Source organism: Meleagris gallopavo, chromosome 2, assembly GCF_905368555.1.
Source record: "Meleagris gallopavo chromosome 2, MGAL_WU_HG_1.1, whole genome shotgun sequence".
NCBI classification, from domain to species: Eukaryota; Metazoa; Chordata; class Aves; order Galliformes; family Phasianidae; genus Meleagris; species Meleagris gallopavo.
Window position 1 is genome coordinate 79,244,279 of NC_139405.1, and position 20,407 is coordinate 79,264,685.

At 43.8% G+C, this 20,407-nt stretch overlaps 2 protein-coding genes across 30 annotated transcripts in view; one reads left to right on the plus strand and one right to left on the minus strand.

Annotated features, from left to right (window-relative positions):
- The first annotated feature begins 1,424 nt into the window (after positions 1–1,424).
- HTR1B (5-hydroxytryptamine receptor 1B) lies at positions 1,425–5,140 on the plus strand. The gene is made up of 2 exons (XM_010727280.4): positions 1,425–3,354; positions 3,990–5,140. Exon 1 carries the CDS (start codon positions 2,152–2,154, stop codon positions 3,289–3,291), a length of 1,140 nt encoding a protein of 379 aa, XP_010725582.2. The 5' UTR covers positions 1,425–2,151; the 3' UTR covers positions 3,292–3,354; positions 3,990–5,140.
- LOC104909914 (uncharacterized) overlaps positions 3,917–20,407 on the minus strand; it is a 115,742-nt gene continuing 99,251 nt past the window's right edge. For 19 of the 29 annotated variants that reach the window (XR_014881513.1, XR_014881514.1, XR_014881539.1 and 16 more), the window contains one exon: positions 4,218–19,830. Coding sequence is in view for 11 of the 29 variants with exons in the window: in XM_085217757.1 (XP_085073883.1) it covers positions 19,786–19,830 (45 nt within the window). In the remaining 18 variants the exon portion in view is untranslated. Of the gene's footprint in view, positions 19,849–20,407 lie in introns of all 29 variants that reach the window. The other 10 variants (XR_014881523.1, XM_085217766.1, XM_085217760.1 and 7 more) reach the window with 4 other exon arrangements.

A 20,407-nucleotide genomic window follows, 5' to 3' on the forward strand; every position in this document is an offset into this window, starting at 1 on the left:
CCTTGCTCTTAGAGGCTATACAGCTTTCTCACACAAACATTTCCACAAGAGAAAGCAGTTCCAAAGCTGAACACAGGGACCAGGTTTTGGTCTTGCTATTCCCTGTGTTTTAAATTTAAATCAGCCTCAAGTATGCAGCCCTTTTTGGGAAAAAAATACTGAGCTACGGAGGCTAGAGGGCAGCTGCCAACTTAAGCACAACTAAATCCAGCCAGAAACGTTGAGAAGAAGTGGAAGCAACAGCAGACGATATTAGAAACTGGGATTACAAAGTCTGTGCTCAACAAAGAGACCAGAAGGAAGTAGACAGCTCTACGTTATTATTTGCAGTGCAGCAATGCATAGAAGCTCCAACCAATTATCAAGCTCTGTGGAGCACAAGGAGGCACCGTAAGATAAAAACATGGAGACGGACCAAACCCTACCCCAGGTCCTGCTGGGAAAACAGAAAGCTTTAGCGATGTTTTACCTTCCTGTCAGATTGGTGAACTTGGGCACATTTGACCACCACACTGCAACGAATCCAAGGCAGCCCTCTCTCTCCTGCACTCTGAACGCCTCAGGAACTGATTTGGGACCCACTTCACACAGTGCCAAGCTCGCTCCCTGCTTTCTGATCCCAGGGGACGTGTGGGTGCTGAGCTCATCCCGAGATCGGGGCACCTTGCCCAGTGCTGCAGTGAGGAGGGGAAGGATGGTCCCTGCAGGACTCAGGGTCTCGCGGTTCCCTCAGCTCAGCATTTCTTTTCCTGAACCCCGTTTCAGTACCGCCCCACCCTCCTCTTAGCATCCTCCCCCCACCCGCATCTCTTCAGTGTGCCCGTCCCTCCCGCTGAAGGATTGCCAATAGGGTGCTCGCAGGATGATGGGGCGAGCAGCGGTGTGTGCAGGTGCGCACAGCTGTGCCTCCACGCACAGACCCTCGCCTGTCTTTAGAAGATTTTTGCAGTGGCATTTCAGGGAAATGTACCGGAGGGCTAGAGCAAGCATTTCGCTGAGCTCAGAATCGCCCTGACCCGGCATAACGCTGACTCGCATCTCCTGTCGCGTGCGAAACTTTCCTGCAGCTGTAAAGCCAACGCCGGTGGGAGCCCGAGGACGCGGGCACAGCGCCCAGCCCTCCCCTCCTTCCCTGCACCTCGGGGATCCCGCGGGGCAATTCGGGGCGGAGCACACTGAAAATTAACGAATAAAACAAGAAGAAAGAAAAGGAGCCCGGGAAGCGCCAGGTTGCCACGCAGGGCGGGCTCCGCGGGCAGCCGGCATCGCCCCATCCCCGTCGGGCCGCTCCCCCATCCCGACCCCGCTGCCGAGGCGGGGGCCGAACCTCGGCTCCTCCCGTCGCCTGCAAAGAGAGGGGACGGAGGGAGGGCGGTGCGCGGGGCCGGGCAGGCCGGCCCCCCCCGTCGGACGCGGGGAGGGAGGTGCTGGGAGGCGGCGGCTCCTCCTCCGCGGGCAGGCGGGCAGCCCGCCCGGGAGCGGCACGCGTTGCTCCGTGCCGGCAGAGCCGCGCCGCGGGCTATATAAGGGGCGGCGGCTGCTCGCGCTCCCTCAAACCGGCCCTTGCCGAAGGCTGTCGGTGCTGGGCCGGGGTCGGGCCCCGACAGCATGGCCGGCGGCGGGATGCTGTGGGAGGGGAGCTCCCCACCTGCCTCCCGCAGACCCTCTTCTTCTTCCTCCTCCCGCACCCGCGGTGACTGCGAACTCGTGGCGGCGGGCTGCGTGTGAAGCCCGGACCCGGCGGGGCGGCTCTGCTGCCCTCACAGCCGCGCCGTCGCGCCCGCAGCCCGGGGGGAAGCCGCCGCCCGCGGGCATGCGGCTCTGCCGCCGCGCCCGTCGAGACGCGGAGCAGAGCGGCCGGCGGCGGGGCAGCGCCTAGGGACGGCCGGGCCGGGAGCCCCATGCTTGGAGCTCGGCGCGCTGTGCGGAGAGGCGGCGGGGCGATGAGCTGGCGGGCGTGCCCGGCCCCCGCTTCGCCCTGCGCCCTCGGCCGCGGGGAGTGAGGTTCCGCGCTCCCGGAAGGGCGGGCGGGAGGAGGGAGGTGGTGCCGGCGCGGGGATGCTGCAGCCCTCCCCCGGCGCCGACGGGGTCCTGCCGGGGTAGTCGTGCCGAGCCCAGCCCGCCGTCCGCGGGGTCGGCGGCCGCGGAGGGATGGAGCCGGCGAGCCCCTGCCCAGCGCCCCTGCTCCCCGCCAACGACTCTTACCACGGCCGAAACTGCAGCGCCGAGGAAGGGATCTACCAGGATGCCACCCCCCTCTCCGGGAAGATCGTGCTCGCCGTCGTCCTGGCGCTCGTCACCCTGGCCACGGTGCTCTCCAACGCCTTTGTCATCGCTACGGTCTACCAGACGAGGAAACTCCACACGCCGGCCAACTACCTGATCGCCTCTCTGGCCTTCACCGACCTCCTCGTCTCCATCCTTGTCATGCCCATCAGCACCCTGTACACTGTGACCGGCAAGTGGACGCTGGGCCAGGTCGTCTGCGACATCTGGCTGTCCTCGGACATCACCTGTTGCACGGCGTCCATCCTGCACCTCTGTGTCATCGCCCTGGACCGCTACTGGGCGATCACCGACGCCGTCGAATACTCCACGAAAAGGACTCCCAAGCGGGCAGCGGGCATGATCGCGCTGGTGTGGGTCTTCTCCATCTGCATCTCCATACCCCCGCTGTTCTGGCGGCAAGCGAAGGCCGAGGAAGCCTCTAACTGTGCGGTGAACACGGACCACGTCCTCTACACCGTGTACTCCACGGTGGGAGCCTTCTACTTCCCCACGCTGCTGCTGATAGCCCTCTACGGGAGGATCTACGTGGAAGCCAGATCGAGGATTTTGAAGCAGACGCCAAAGAAAGCGGGGAAAAGACTGACTCGGGCTCAGCTGATCACGGACTCCCCCGGGTCGTCCTCCTCCGTTACATCCATCAACTCCAAGGCCCCCGAGGGCTCCAGTGAGACGGGTTCTCCTGTGTACATGAACCAGGTGAAGGTGAAGGTGTCGGACGCCCTGCTGGAGAAAAAGAAGCTGACAGCCGCTAGGGAGCGGAAAGCGACAAAGACTTTAGGGATTATTTTAGGAGCCTTCATCGTCTGTTGGCTGCCGTTTTTCATCATCAGCCTGGTGTTGCCTATTTGCAAGGATGCTTGCTGGTTCCACATGGCCATCTTTGACTTTTTCAACTGGCTGGGATATCTCAACTCCCTCATCAACCCCATCATCTATACCATGTCTAACGAAGACTTCAAGCAAGCTTTCCACAAACTCATCCGTTTCCGCTGCACAAGCTGAACATTTGGAATGCGATGTGTTCTCCGGGGCCGCCCCCGCGCACGCCCGTGCCCGATGCCACAGGTGGGTGCGACGGGATGGGGGGGAGTCGGGGATGGGAGCAGCGGGGAGCGGCCTCACCGTACAGTTTTCCGTCCCGTCTCTGGCACGGCTGCTGGGGTTGTGGGTCGGGCCGTTTCCCTCCCCGGCTGCCGTTTAGCCCCTTTGCGTTGCAGGTGGCAGCGATGCTACACGCTCCTGACATTTCACAGCGTGTGTCCCCCTCGGCTGGCAGGGAGTGACTCACGGCAATCTGCTCTTTATCTCACCTATTAAACCGATCTGCCGGCAATTCGTATGCTAATGACCGTGTTGAGGCTAATTAGCGCTAAACGGCGCCTGCTGCCGAGCCCCAAGGAGCGGCGACGCTGGGCGGGGAGCGGGGCGGCCCCGGGGCCGGAGCCGGGCAGCGCCGAGGGCAGAACAGTTGGCAGCCTTCATGAGTGTGTTACGTAGGAAAGGGAGGAAGGTAGGACAGACTGTAGGCTAAGGGTGCTTCCAAACTTCAGCCTACTTTCTAGCCTCCTTACGGCTCTGACTGCTCTTCCTAGGAGCTGTCAGCTCATAGCCCCACTCGGTACACTGCTTTGCAGAACACGCGCTTTGCCTTTATTGGGATCCTTTAATAATTCTGCCAATCTCTTGCTTTTTGTCTGCAGAATCAAGTTGCTATTGTAAAGACCCACTGCTTGAAACTTCCCCAAGCCCAGTTGCCAGACTCATGATGCTGCAAAAACGTCAATACAAACTGCCAGCAAACTGCTCAGCTCTGCATTTCAGTGTAATGACTCTGGCAGAGATGCTGTTCCAGTAGTCACGCAGATCAGTTGCAAAAAAAGAGGGCAGCCTCGATCAAGGTCTATAATTCATCTGGACTGAAGAAAAAGTTTGAGAGTAAACTCAATTTATTTTGCAGGCTTAACTTCTTAATTTGTTCTCCGGCCAGTTGTAGGGGTGTGCACAAGAGCACAGTTGTCTCTGTCTGTGTTGGTAGCGTAGTTGTACTTCTGCACACCTGTAATTTCTTTCTTTCAGTGGAAAGAGTTGCTCATTCCTTATGAGCCCTAGAAGGGGAAAAAAACAAAACAACGCAACAAAAACAGCTTTAAAAGAGAAAAAGAGGAGCATCACAGAAAACTGTGCACGACTCCTTCAGCTGAATGTGTGTGAGAAGTGGCAGTGTGCAAAAGCTATGTTTGTATTTCCAAACAATAGCAAATGCAAGTACCGTAGAAACGAGTTGTAGACCTGTTCAACTGCACCCGTATCTATAGCCTGTCCTCGTAGTTGTCTTCACAAAGTCAGTGCTTCTTGCTTCTACTCTGTAACTCAAGAGCAGGAAACAAGAAGTCCAATGACCTTTTCCATAAACCAGCTGGGAATAGAAGTAGCAGTTTGCTGTTGTAGCCGTGTGTTCCATTTTGTGTCAGTTGCACACCCTTACTGCATGAACCACTGCAAAATTTAGAACTCTAAGTAATTACATTATTAAATGTCTATTTTGTAAAGAAGTGAAATAGTCTGCTCTCACAGAAGAGCGCTATCACCTGCAAAATAAATACCCATAAATCATGAATAAACTCATGTTAATGAAATTACTCTCTTCCCTACTTCCCCCTTATTGTTTTGTTTTTTTTTTTTTTTTCCCTTTTTTTCTGATAAGACCTGAAGGCAGGTCTGCAAATATCCAGCAGTCAGAGTTAGAGTTTCGGGATATGGTCCACCTGCTGTGATAGAACTGCATTGATTGTTTCTCCTCTGTGTAAATGAAAATGAGTATAAACAATAAAATGCTTTACTGTGTTCTCAAGAGTGTTTGGTAGCAATTGTGTGACTAAAAGGAGTATTTATTGGTTTACCTGGTTTCTCAGTATTGACTTTTTAGCTAATACTGACTTCATGAGTCACTCAAGAAAGCAATTGATGAAGGCTGAAATTGCAAGCTTCAATCTGTGGTCACATCTTTAATAGGCAGATTTGTTTTCATCCTAAACATTACTGGTCAGTACTCAGTCATTTGCTGATGCTGCAGCAGTAGAATAAGCTTGGCTTACCTCATTGTCAGTGAAATCAAGAGATATCTTAACTGTCTAAAAATGGAAAACCAGACCATGAAACTAATACTTTCAGCATTTCCACAGGCAACTAAGTCCTTCATCAGTGTTTCATAGTTATATGACATGAAGAGCGTGGAGCATGGGGGTTGGACTTCCCTGGTCCTCGTGCTGTTGGAGTATTTTCAACTTGACAGCAGAAACTCTTGGCTTCCTTTTGTGAGGTGAGATTTTTGACAAGAAGTGGTGAGACTGAATATCAAGAAATTTTCCTTCCCCATTCATGCTGAGGCTCTGAACTTAATGCATAAACAGCTGATACAGGTAACCTGATGCTCACTGTTGGGACATTGATTGTGGCTGAAGCCAAGGATGGGCCCTGGAGCTCTGCTGGCTGAAGTCCTTGTGCTGCCTGTGCAGTTTCCTCCACGTTGGGAAACCCTTCTCATAGGGAGATAGGAAGCCTGAGGATGTGTATCTGTTCACAGAGAAATGGAAGAAATGTAGGGCAAACACTGCACGTTTCAATGCAAATATATGAAAAATGTCCTGGGGTGGAAAGATTCACTAGCATGTTTGAGGATAAGAAGGGTGACCTGCCTGAGCTATTCACTACTTTGTGACTAGCAGAGCTCATACTGGGTAGGTTTTAAAACACATCAGTGTCCAGTGAGCAGTGTCTCTCTGGAGGTCCGAGGGATCTGAGGATGTCCTTCTGCCTCTCCATCCCTCAGTTGCGTGGCAACTGGAATTTCTAGCAGGAGAGGTTGCTTTCTCAGCCCACTCCATCTCCTGCAGAAGGGCCTCAGAGTGCTCTGCCTCTGTGTTACTTTGCCATGGGAACCTCTTCATGATCCTACAGGTAAGCCCTAAAATCCAAAGGTGCTCAAGCCTGTGTTGTTTTGGTCTTTCATTCCAGAAGCATCATGTATTACTCATTCATTTGTGGCACTGGGTTCAAAGATTGTCGAAAATGATGTTCTAAGAACTGTTTGCTGGGCATCAAGGTTTGAAGCTGATGACACATTTGCAAGCCCTCTGTTTCCCACTTTTCCTAATGAGAGTTGTGTTTGTGGCAGTGCTGCTGGCTGTGAGCAGTGTGAGATACGTGACTGCTTGAGTGGCTGCATTGGAGGAAGCAGCTGCCTGCGGCCCCATGGCTGCACTATTTTCCTAGTATTTTTGCAATTCTTCTTAAGAGGCACTTGATTTATTTCCTATTAATAAAACATAGCTGCAGGTTATAGAAATTGAGAGGGAAAATCCTTTGTAATGAACCTTCATTACCCCCATGCAGCAGTCAAGCCACTCTATCTCTTCTGCACGCATAAGAAAAGGCCTCGGCTGCTATGTCAACGCTTCATGGCACTAAAGGACTTTCTGCTAATTCTCTGGAAACCCATACCACATTCACTGTTGCAGCACCTAAGCAAGCAGGACCGGCCTACAACCTCAGCAGGGCTGTGTGGAGTAGGGCTGAGAAGTTGTGCCCTGTCACAGTCCTCTGCCATGGCCTGCCCAAGGCCCACCTGCCTTCCATTAGCTGGGCACTGCCTTCTGGGCCTTGTTTGATCAGAATGGAATGAATACTGCTAGATGCAAGTAATTCCACATCCCTCTAAAGCAATTCTTTCAGGGGATAAAGTGACAAGAAGAAGTAGTTGTGATATTAGAAAACAAACACTCTGGTTTGCAGTCACAAATAAGGCTGAGCAGGATGGCTGAGGGCAATCCTGTATTCAAATGGTGAAATCCCATTCAAATTGAGACTATAGAAGATGGTGAAGAATGGCTTTCTCCAGCAAAGCCACAGTCTGTGGCTAAGAGAGAGGAAGTCATTGCAAATCTACAATCCTTGACCTGGGTATAAGGAAAAAAGGGGTTATTACTTTCAGGTCTGAGGACTCCAGCAGACAGGTGACAATTTCAGAGAGAACAGAACCCAAAGAGATGTAGGAAAACTGCAAGTGTGTGTTTATTCAATAAAGTAGGCTGACTTCTTTTTGTGTGTTAGAAACATTTTGTCTTTAGGGGAACCACGTATTCGACATACATGCTTAAAAACTTGATTGTATCTTACCAGAAAGTTTTGTGGCTTGTATTATTTTGACAAAAAAAAAAAAAAATATATATATATATATAAATATATATAAAATATATAATATTATTGTATAATATTATATATTTTTTACCTATCTCAATAATTAGCATCTAAAACAAAACACATACACAATCAAAGTGAACTATTCTATACCATTAGGTATGTAATAACAAGGATCATGAAATGTTTAAGATCAGAATGATCATGTAGAAAAGCAGGCTGAAAATGAAGCTTTTTAATCAATCACGTATTAAGCTTGAAAGATGTAATATAGCAGGCAACTCAATAGGTGAGGTGAAGAGGAGATCCACAGGATATCAAATTTACAATACAGAGATCAAAATCTCATACTGAGTCATTTTCAGGAGCTGGAGAAAGGAATGCTTTGCTGTTCTTCTCAGAGATCAAACTCCTTGCAGTCATCCTTATAAAGGAACAAGACTTTTTTATTGTCTTTATACAAATAATGCTTTGAAGGCTATAAAACAGAGTTCATGGCTGCAAGGCTTTCACTGAGTAATCATATGTTCTGTCTTTTAGGTTGAATGGTCGTAGAATAATAGAAAAGACAGGAACAGGGTATCATTATGTAAAATAACCCATTCTCTGCATTTCTTTCCCATAGAGAACTGAGGTAAGAACTACAGTAAAAAAAGACAGTATCTGGCCATTTTAGGCATTTACTAGGTTAAATTAAATTTCAGGAACATGGCAAGGTTGAGTGGGGCAAAAACAAACACATTTCCAGGGTTCGGAGAGGTGGAAATTAAATTAGAAATCTCCTTTCTCCCAGGTACCTCAGGGGGGTCACTATCCTAATACTGATTTCATAAGATTCTTTCTAAAAATCTTGATATTCCCAGATTATATTATCAAATTATATTATCAAATTAACATTTATAATAGATTCATACCTACTTTCATATTGAGGAACACACTATCCAAGCTCACTCATCCTTTTCCCCATAGATTTAAAATTTCATTTACTTGGTGCTATTTTCTACTTGTGTGTTATATTTAGAGCATGGGTCTCATTTGGACCCAGCTCTCTAGTCCAGCCCCTGAAAGAAATATTAGGAGCAATACATTTAAGACAATTAGAGCAAAAGCCAGTAAGGCTCCTGTTTCTTATTTACAAGAGAATGCTGTCCTTCCTTGAACTCTGTTCCTAGAAGAATTTGCTGTAGAGTTGAGGGACACAGATATGACATAAACAGAACCATACAGCAGTTCAGGCCACACACCCTAAAGTAACTGGCCTTGGATATGAAGTCCAGCAAGCAAAACAGGTTCTGAATCCTTACTATTCTCTAATGCTCCACTTCTAGGCCCCACATGCACACAAGATCTTGCTGGAAACTGACTGGAAGTCCCTTGGTCCCACTGGTAGCTAATGCCTCCTGTGCTCTTACCCCTAGAGACAGACATGCCTGGCTCCCAGAACATTTTGCCTACTTTCCAGCTAGTCTGGCTTCATCTTTGTGAGCAATCATGCACAGCTGTGCTGGTCCCTCCAGTTGTTGCACCTTGGGTACAGCAGTCTGTCGATTCATGGACCTCCAGCCACACGCATGCACACAAAACAGGGTTCCTCATCCAGGAAAGAAGTTAGAATTTGAGTTTAATAAGACATGACAGACTGCACTGATCAGGACCAGGGCATGACAAGAATGCAATATAACCAGACAACGCAGGGCCAGCCCTTTTTATCCCCTTATTACCATCTCTTGTTCCCACGCATGTTTCTCATCAAAGTTCTTTTTAACCACCCCTTCTCCAACTTCAATTCCTCCTCTAAATATTCCACTCTAAGTCTTATTCAAATCCCAAATGCTCTTCCTTGCATCTCGTGTGTCTCATACCATTGTCAGTAATCCCTTCATTCCAGAAGGTGCTCCTGTTGACTCATTGTGATGGGTTTCAGGCCTGGACACATGGGTTCAAGCTTTTCTTCTAAGTCTTTAATTTGGGTTTCCCACTTCTTATGGGTCCTTAAATTAAGTTCCCCCTGTACCACTTGCCTGTGCTTCTCTAGGCTTGTGGAAATGGACTTTTAATAGCTTCCCCCCATATACCATCATCTGTGTTCATTTGGTGGTGACTGGGGGGAGCAGAGGAGGTTTTCAGCATATAACCTAACAAATAGATTCTATCAAGAGAAAATGAGAAGGAAAAATGAGTATTCAGATTCTCAGCTGTGGGACCCTGAAGAATCAAGGTCCTCGTGTGTCAGGCCAGAACTGGAACTTGCATATTAGAAGTTGAGATATTACATACCAGACATATAGATCTAAAGTGCCTTTGTGTAAGCTTTCTGCACTTTGATGAATTCCACACTAAAGGAAAATGTGATTGAAGGAGTCATCATAAGTTAACCAGTCTCTTTCAGTACAGCACTGACACGCCTGGGCAATGTATTCACATATTTAAATACTCACAATCAGTGTTTTTACATATAGCTAAAGCAAGATATCAATCACTTCCTTAATTTCAAACACAAGTAAAAGGTGATCTCAGAAGTCTGTGATTTGAGGTCTCACAGAAACCTTGGGAAGAGGAACAGTCCTCCTCCTAGGCTATAGCCACGTCCCAGAAAATACGCTATTTAACATTTATACTAGGGGACTGGAAAATCAACAAGCAAAGAGGAGTGCTTTTGTTACACAAAGTAGTGTAACACTGGAGAAAATAATCCTAACTGTGAATGCACAAGTAGAAGTCACAAAAACGACCTCTTTTAGAGACATCAGGGAGTGTTCTATGGAAAACGGCTGCGCTCAAAAGAACAAACAAAAAATTGGATGCAGAAAACAAAACAGAAGACAATATTAGTCCACCTTGTAAATTCCTATGTCCTGTATTCTGTGCATTTCAAGAAGGTCAAACCTACCTCAGAAAGGGTACTGTAGAACTAAAAAACACGCAGGAAAAAAAGTATCATCAGAGTGTCTTTGAAGCCTCTTTTGGACACAAACAATCCTGCATTCTCACTACCAAGACAGATGAGCCAGTGCTTGAGGCTTCCTCCTTAATTAACAGTGAGGCAGGAGAAAGCAGGCACATTCAGAGGACAAACATTATTACGGGAAATGGCACATTTCTAAATGCTGTCCTGTTCAGTCTCATTCCATTGTGCTTAAAAATCCCGAAGAAACATTTCTGATACTTTTCTTGTCTGTAGTCATCCAGAGGAATGCTGATTCCCCAGCCCGGCCTGCCCTACTTCTGCTTTAGGCAGCAAGGAATTAAGACCCTTGACTATTCTGCCAAAGACTCCCAGCACGACTCCTCTGTTAGATGTTAAGTTGCAACTAAAGTGGATATTGAATGACACAGTAAAGATTGCGTTCAAAGCAAGCATCGCATTAGGTCTTTCAGTGGGCATGCAAAGAGTGAGATTGCTGGAGCTTGTGAACTACTTTGCAATTCCAGGGCCCAGTTCTTGGGGCCTGCTGCACGTTAAGAGAGTCTCTACATGCACAGAAGATCTGTGTATTTGGGAAAGTAATCACCCTGCAGTTTCCCAGAACTGCAGTCTGCTGGCTGCTATGAGGAAATAAGGCTCTCACATGCTTTTCTGTATTGTTCCTCATCTATACACAATTAGAGGGCATTAGCTTTCACTTATGAAGAAAGGATTTTATCTCTTCTCTCTTTAATTAAATTGCAGACCTTCTCCCCAATACATAAATCGGCACTGCTATAACTCAGCTCCCACAGAAAACAGTTGGATGTCAACACCCTGTAGGATACTCTCGCCCAGCTAGCCTTTTAAACAGCAGTATTTATTTCAATTAAATAAGAGTTAGTAGAACTGGGAATTTTACATTTTACTATAGGATAAGTGAATTCTGCCTGAATGACATGTTTCAGTCACACTTCAGTTGAAGTACACAAAATATTCTGAGAATTTAGCCAACAGATATAATTGAGTTCTTTTAATCAAGCTTGGGATAAGGTCCTAAAGGGATTCTACCATGCTTTTTCCAAGCTGCATGGTTACTAGTTCATTATATGGAATGAGGCTTTTTGTGTTCTTTCAACTTCCTTTACATAGGGGATTTTTGCTTGTGTGATGTATGGGGATTAAATTCTTGAGTTAGCTAGAGCAACCATTTATTTTTTAAAAGATAAAAATTCGAAAGATAGTAAAAAATATGACACAGTGCTTCCAATTGTATTTAATGAAGCAGTTGTTTCTAAGCAGAGGAGTAACACTATGTTTTGTTTAGTCATAAATGAGTTTTGTAAGAAAAAGTGGGGGTTTTAATGCTCTAAAAATACTCCTACATATTTAATTTGATTATTTCAGAAATTGCAACTATCAAATTCAGTTTTTTCAAACTCAAACTTCATGTACTTCCCTTTCCATGTCACATACATTATTTAAATAACACCAAATAAACAATGAAACTAAAAATGACGAGAAAGAGATATTGAAAAGGGTATGGGCAAGGAAAACAAAATATTCTTTGAAAGATTGCCTAACTGTGGTAGTAGATTTTTATGTGAGGGACCTGCATTTGTCATCATGAACACTTCCAAGTCCCAAGGAAAACTTCGAGGGCTAAAAGACCCATTTAACTACAGACTTCATATTTCTTCATCCACTGGATTAGTAAAGACGTAGTTTTTCAGAACTGTTGCACAGTGCATGTTGGTGAGTATTGATTTCCTTTAATACCTGTGATGGCTGCAATTTAACTTTAAAGTAATGCATGAAAGGCTGCTGGAGATAGCTGGGGTTTTACCACCGCCTCTGATTAAGGCAGCATGTCCTCCATTAGTGACAAAGATTCTTGAGTTGGGAATGATTTTAGATCCTTGATGGACAGTAGATGGTGATATTATAGCTGCAAATCAGTCAGAATTCTACTTCCTAGACCTGACCGGACTATTGTGGACTTGCAGGAGTAATTCCAGCTGCACATGTCAACAAGCTGTCAACAAGTGTGCTCCCTTTGGGGAACCAGCTGGCAGCCACCTCTCACACTTCTCACATCAGATTCAGAAGGCCAGTAAGGCTTGTGTGATGCTGAGGGATGTGTGAGGCAGCTCACTGTTCCTATCCTGTCAGGAATTTTGTGTTCAAAAGAAAGAACAGATGGAAAAATACATGTTAATTGCCTGACCTCTGTGAGCACTTTAGCAGCTCCCTATCCTTACTGCTTATGTATCATGGACTTCAGTTTTCCTCAAAATTCTAAAATGCAAAGCAAGAAGAGCTCTCAGTATAACTGTTTAGACATTCTGCTTGAGGGAAAATCATTTTTATTCTGCTCCCCATGTTATACCACTCTTCACCTTCACAAAGTAGTCCCAGTGTCTACCAAAGCCATATTTCTCCTGTCTTGCACTGCACCCACATGTCCCACAACTGCACCCTTCTCTGTGCTGCTGCCTCAGTTGCCTTGGACAGCGTGCATCCTAGGAAGGATTGTCAGCTGGATCTGGGAGCAGAGGAAAGGCAGAGTGGAGTTTGACTTGCAATTCTGTGCCTCAGTGCCCCTCTTTTAAGGAAGGCCAGTCTCCTTCCTTTGGAGAAATAAGTATTGTTATTGTCCTATGCTTTTCAGAACACATTTATGTCAGCCCTATAAAGAGCTGATTTTCAAGGGAGTAGGAATTCATCAGAGTACTCACATAATTTGGCCCTTAATGCTTCAGAAACAAAAATAATGACAGTTGCACCCTCCCACCCCATACACAGTTACAGAAAACATGACAAACAGGATTATTAATCCTTTTCACTTTCAGGTGCTGTTGCAGTCTGCCCCATTGCAGGCCAGACTTAAAAGTTCAAGAATCATAGTGCTCTTTTCCTGTCATCATTCCTCTTTTGTGTGCCTCAAAGTTAGTTACCTTCTATAAGCTGCATTTCTATTTTTAATTGCAAAATGATGCTGATGGCAGCTGGTGATTCACTTACCGTTTAATCAAGAAACAACAAATATAATTGATACCAGAACAAAAATACAAAGTGATGCAAAATTCAGACCTGCTTCACAACTGGATAGAGCAGCCCACCAGTCGTCTAGTTTGTAACTCCATAGTGCTGCCAATGGTCTTCCAGTTGTGAGTACCAGGTGCTGTCGTAGGACTCTCAGTGTCCATGCATACTCTTCTCTACATTGCTGTATGCCACAGAGCTTTTTTAACCAACTTTTCCAGTCCTATTTTTCTGTTACCAACTCTCAGATCATGCCTAGATTGTCCCAGGATCCTGATTTTGAAGAACCAAGCTGGAGGGATAAAATGTATTGCTGTTTGTCTCTAAACCTGTTACGTCCAGTTAAGTTAAGAAATCAGAAGTACTTTGTACATATTAGACAGATCAGTGGAAAAAGCCTTACAAACAATGCAAGAATGCAAGGAAATAACTCTACTCTTACCTGTCACTTAGATTAGATTACATTTCTTCCTTACATTGTACAGATTGGCTAGGACACTCACAGCCATTCTTGCTAAAGGCTCAGATCCAGTCCCCTTTTATCTGACTCTAGAAGTGTCAGATCCCACTTCTTCTTATACTCCAGACATGGATCCAAACTTTCCTGTCAGATCCAACTCTTCAGAGTTAGGCCATCATTCTAAGTAATAGCTTCACCCCTAACTCAGCCAGGAAAGGCTTCTTACTCCTTTTTTACTTCCTGACAAAACTGTTATCTGTTTCCTCCAACTTGCAAAATTCTGCTCTTTTTTGAGCCTTCAACTTTTGTAGTTCTCTGAGTTTTCTAGACAGTAAATAAAGACAGTTCACTTGGTCTTCTGTTCTTGAGTAAACTATTAGAAAATCACAAGTCCACTGGTAATTCTTCTATTCAACAGAGGAGTCTTCAGAAGTAAACCTCTCCATCCTTTGATCTTTACTTTTCATGTGTATACATTAACCAACATGAGGTACATAGCAATGTAAATACAACTTGATATGATAGGAGAAAATCCATATAATCAAAAGCATGCAGTTGCAGCTGCATTACGGAAATTGTTATGTACCTTTAGTTGCTTTATGTATGTTCTTTAAGGTGGTTGTTAAACAGGCAGGCTGAATGTGCTAATTAAGAGATAAAGTAGCAGTTTGCCTTGTGGAAACTTAAGGGAGAGACGGGGGAGAAAGTGAGTCCTCAGTATTGTGTGGCATCACACATATGAAATGAGAAAGAATGCTTACTTAAAGAGATGAGCCATTCTGCATTTAGATGACTCAGAAGGAGGTTAACTTTCGTCTTGTACTCTTCCATGCCCTAGTAGATGTGCAACTGGAGAAGAAAGGCCTGTGGCAGATGAAGAAAAATCATGGCAAAATCAACCCTGTTTAAGTGAATAGCAGGACGTAAGATTCCAGCCAAAGCTGAGAATGAGGTAGAACATAACTGCTCTTCAAATTTGTTCAGGGAAAACATATATTATTAAGAGCAATATTAATGATGTATTAAGATGTATTAATAATGTATTATATGATTGACAACCTCTATTTACAAAATAAATTAATTTTCCTCCATAATCTTATCCAGCTATAGATCTGGATAGTCATCTGATATTTGGCAAGATATTCCTTACCCCAGTTTGCTACAAACCTTAAAAGCGTATCACTAATTGATAGAGCAGCAGCAAGAGAAACAATCCGAGCAGACTGTGAAGGCTGAAAGAATTAAAGAATAAAGTATTTTTTACCTTAAGGGAAAGAAAAAGTCCACTGAACTGTTCATTGCTCTTAAAGAGTCATTCAGTATGTTATGAGAAAATAATTACTTGGCCAGCAACACATTGCAGGTAGGTTACAGATACTCTAAAGCCAAAAGAAAAAATATTTTATCAAAGTATGGAACATTTTATTTTGGAATTCATTGACAACACAGATTTTCGTAGCTGCTACCCCTTCTTCAAGAACTATAATAGAAGATTTATGGAAGATACAAAGCTTACAATGAAGATTTTATGTTCTAGAAGGGCATGATACATACAGGCACATGTTACAATCTTTGCCTTAATACGTCTCTAACCATGAATAAAACACTGAATGGGTGTGAACCTAAGGAATTTAAGACAACAGATGTCCATTTTATTTTATTTTAGCATCAATATTTAGAATTTATCTTTATCCTGGTCTCTCTTTAATTACATTTAGCCCTAGTAGTCCTTTCTTTATATCTTTTTACAGTCTTAAAGTTAAACCCTTTCTTCCTTTAATTTTACTTTAAACTATACTGATTAATAAAAAACCCTCCTTCACTTGAGTTCTTGATTTTCTTAATTTTTTTTCCCCATCTAATTTAAAGGTTATTTTAAACATCTTTCTCATGCTTGCATTCACCACTTGCTTTGTAATTACTAGTGAGAGAAAAATCTACCACTGAGTCAATGGAAGGTTTGATTTGTACTGCTGGAAAGAAGCCATGTGCTTTAACTGATAGCTGATGGAGAGGAATTAAGTTCTGAAGACTTGGATGAATTTGTTCCAACAAAGGCAAATAATGAGAAAATCAAAAGTGTGGGACAATCTGATGGCTGTTGGCTCTCAGAGAGGTCGGGACCTCTATACCCTAAGGAGTTGAATGTGGCAACGCTTCATACAGTAGAAAATGACAATAAGGTCATGATCAAGAGAAGATTTGTCACTGTCAGGAAGTCCTGATTCTAGAAGAAAGGCTGCACATTCTTGCACAATTTTCTAGGGTACAGTTTTTAGTTCAAAACTGAGTTTTAAATATATAATCCATCCTAGTCTTACTGAGGTCAATAGTGAAACTCACATATTTACAAAGCAGGCATCTTAGGTAAGAGCATATCTGCCTCTCATTTATGCAACAGTAAGGAAATATATACCACAGCTGGAAATATCGAGAATATAGGGTTATGTTTGGTTGGCTGGTTTTGAGATTAGGTCAGCAAATTCATGGTATGACTGGCTTACTGAAGTATTTGTATAATTCATTAATAATCTTCATCATAACCTTTGACTTGAGCTGTCTGATATCACATGACTTCTGGTTGAGGTAGAAAAGGCTGTTCCACAGCACAGCCTGCAGAAAATACCAAGCAAGCTGCATTTTAATGTTCAGTTGCTAGCAGTCTCGCTGCAGATATGACTGGATATTTGAAACTGATATATTTAAGTGATGTGTGGAGAGGAATCTGAGGTATGGCTCTTTACTTGAATGTGGCCTTTAACTGTGAAAATACAGTAAATGAGTAAGGATAGATCAGTCACAAAGTCTTGAAAGCCCTCTGAGTAGCTTACGATTGTTGTTGTAGGATACAAGGAGAAGAATGACTTAATCAAAACAATGAGCTAAGAAAACTAACTTTGCAGCTGACAGACTAGAAGCAATGCAAGATGGTATTTGTCAAAGTCAGAGAAAATAATATTGTGGAAAGTAAGTAATAAGATAGTGAGTGATGCAGTTATAAGTTTCAACTGTGAAAGAAGTGCTATGCAGAGAGAACTGTGAAGTAGACAAGGAGAAAGAGGTCAATTCTGAGAAAATTCCTGATTTTGAATCTTTGTAGCATTTCCCACAATGATAAAGCTCTCCACTAACAAGGAGAAAGACAAGATTCTTCTTTGGACATATTGCATTTCAGCTTTAAGTCTTAAGTCAAAGTAGTAAGAGGAAATGTCAACATAACAAACGGTTTAGTTTGGAGGAAATGAGAGATTTCTGTGGATGGATCATCAACCTTGAGCAGGTAGATGAATTTGTATTTACCAATATGATTTATTCAGAGGCAAACATAGAGGGAATAAGACTGAGTGTTAGGTCAGAAAAGATGAGTAGGAGTCTTCAAAGCTCCACTGCAGGAGAAATTGTAGAGGGAGAAGTCTAACTGGGAGAAGATCAGGTTACAGACACCAAGGAAGTGCACACTATGAGGCAGTAACAGGATGAGCTAATTATAATTTTTGCCATTTGGCCACAAAAATTATTAGAGGCTGTTTTGAGATGATTTTGAGGGGAGCATATAAGGTACAAATTAAGTCATAGGGAAGAGGAACCTCAAATACATATTGTAGACAGCACTGGAAGGTGGACAATTAGTGATGTTATTATCGGTGTAAAGAGTGAGAAGTAGTCTAAAGCATGGAGGCAGCAGCACTTATACCTGCTTTGTCTCTTACAACGATGCTTTTAAGGCAAACGTTTCTTTCCTTATTGTCATGTTTTCATGGTTTTTCGTCGGTATTCCACATCATAATATCATTCAGTGCACTGGGAGCTAAAGAGTTAATACTGCAGTTCTGTGGATTGTTGATATACTTCATTTGTTCCGGCCTGTTGATCTCGGAAGAGAAGAATGAACATGTATATCTTTTGCATGTAGATTATATGTATTATATGCATGTAGATTATATTAGATAATATGGCTACTGACAATCTGTTTCATTCCTCAAGAAATGTTCTGTCTTACACCCATAGTTGCTGTCATCTGCAGAGTAACCCCAAAATCAAAATAACAAATACAATGTATTTATTTGTTTATTTCTGTTCTGCACAGAAATTAATAATTTTTTCCTATTTTTGCCACTCTCCTGCCTTCTGGAGCTAAGTCAGCTGTATCTGCAAGGCCTTTCTGGTCCGTGAAGAGCAGGATTGCAAGCAGGACATGATTGCCTTTGCTTCCTGTCTCACAATGCACCTATCCTCTGATCTGCAGAGCCAGAGGCATTGCGGAGCATTAGTGTGCAGAAGGCGGAATCCTATGGGCAAGGAAAAAGCAGAATCAATCCTCGTGCTAATGACCTTCTGTTGAGGGTCAAAGGCCCATACGAAGAGTAATTCCACCTCCTCCCCTAGTGAGATCAGATTGACAGGGAAGCTGTCTGAAACCCTATTGATCTCTCGTTCAGAAAGTTCAATCATGTCAGGAAAGTTGCAATATCTTTTTCTTCTTTTTGTATCAATATCTTGAAAGAAGGAAATGCTCATTGGCCCTAAAAGTCCTAGCTTACTGACTCTCAGTCTTTTTTTTTATATTATTTTCTTGTATACTGAGTTTAAACTTGTTGGGAACAAGCTTGCCTTTCTTAAGTACTCTTTGTGAAAACTGTAGAAGTAATCACCACAGCTACAAGGGATACATAGATTGAAAGCTGACCAAGCCTAGATAAAAGGGGTGCTCTTGTTATCACTGCTTACAGAGGAGGCAGAGGTACCACGATGCTTTCTCTTTAGAGATAACATGCAATGCCTACCAATTGCATCCTACTGAGACTGACTACAGTTTGGCTACCTGGACTACAGTATCAGGGGACTCAAGAAAAATGAGAAGAACAACACATGGTGAATATTTGTGTAAAGACCCTGGGGAGGACTGCAACCTGAACAACTATTTTGATAGGTTGTTCACAGAGGTTAGAGTGGGATTCTTTACATATCCTCTTCACCAGAGTTTCTAAACACAATCTGGCATCCCATCTGATATCCAAATGTGCTGCTAATGCTTGGGGAAGAGCAATGAAGTGAATTGGAAACTGGACATGAACTTCTTTGCCACCTGAAGTCCTTTGATCCAAGCTGAACTACAGAGACCAACACATCCAACACCAACTTACTCCCTTTTTAATTACCAGTTTTTTTCCCATTCCTAAAGACACACATCTATACAGATATAAATGGCCCAATCTCGTTGCTGATTAAAATGAGCAGGAGCTTTTGTGGGTCTGTGCCATAAAACAAACCGAGTTGATAGCTTTAGTTAACAATATTTAAAAATCATTAACAAAGACAATAGGTCTGTAAAATAGATTTAGAGAGATGAAAACGCTGTTTTTGAGGAACATGCCTTTCAGGTCAGACATTTTCAAAGTGCAGATTTTGAATTACACGATTGTCTGATCTGACTTTTTGGTGTTTTTGCTTTTGCTTGTTTGTTTTTTAAATGATGATTTTTCATTTAAACAGCTGACTGTGAAGAGACTATGGTTTGTGTCAGAGCACTCAGTGAGATATTTCTCTTGGGGATCTCTTTGAAGCACTTTAGGAAGTTACTGCCTTCAGATGCCAGAATGGTTGATGTGGTTGCCTATCTCAATGGAAAGCCATCTGGGTCAGATTAAATTGACAAGAATGGCTATTCTTAAACCAGTTCTGCAGGAGGATACCTGTCCACACCCCACAGGTATGTGCTTAGGCTCATTTTTAATTTAAATTGCTTGGAAGTAGAGCTAATCAGAATCTCAAAATGTTTGACAGTGATTAAATTTAGAATTCACGGGTTTGAGGGAAAAAAAGGTTATATGCTGATTCTGAATTCTGTGTATCTCAATAGACCTCCAAAGGCAAATCCTTTCTGTATTCTTCAGAGCTTCTTTTTCGGGGTTGTCATGCAGTGTTTGGGAAGGCACTGTATAAGTAAAAAGAACTGTAAGTAAAGATAAGACAGAACATCAGGACTATGCTTAGACATCTCTCTTATTCTTCTGACCTTATAAAGACACCTTTATGAAGCTATTCAACTTTTCAGAAATCCATTCCCAGGTAAAAAAGAGCAGTTCCTACTGGGATTTTTGCGGCACTCCAAGAAACTTTTATCGAGTTCCTCAATAGTGGGGAAGTTCCTAATTGCTTTTAACTTATCTCTGTCCTCCCTCCTGCTTTGTTACCTTTCCTTTGCTTTTGACTCCTAAGATATTCTGAAGAGCCTTTCACCTTTCAGAGGAAGCACTGGGGCTGGTACAAAGATATCCACAGAGAATAATATTGGCAGTGTATGTGCTGTACTGATCTTAGCCTGAAGACCTAAGCTACGTATTCTTAAGCTCTACCAACTGGTATCTTATCTCTACACAAACAAACAAAAAAATCTTGCAATTATTCCTACTCTACAACCACTCTGGTGGTTGTATTTTTATTTAAAAAGGGTGCAATTTGGACAACACTGATAACAGCTAGCAGCATTGCAGTGACAGATCTGCTGTTCT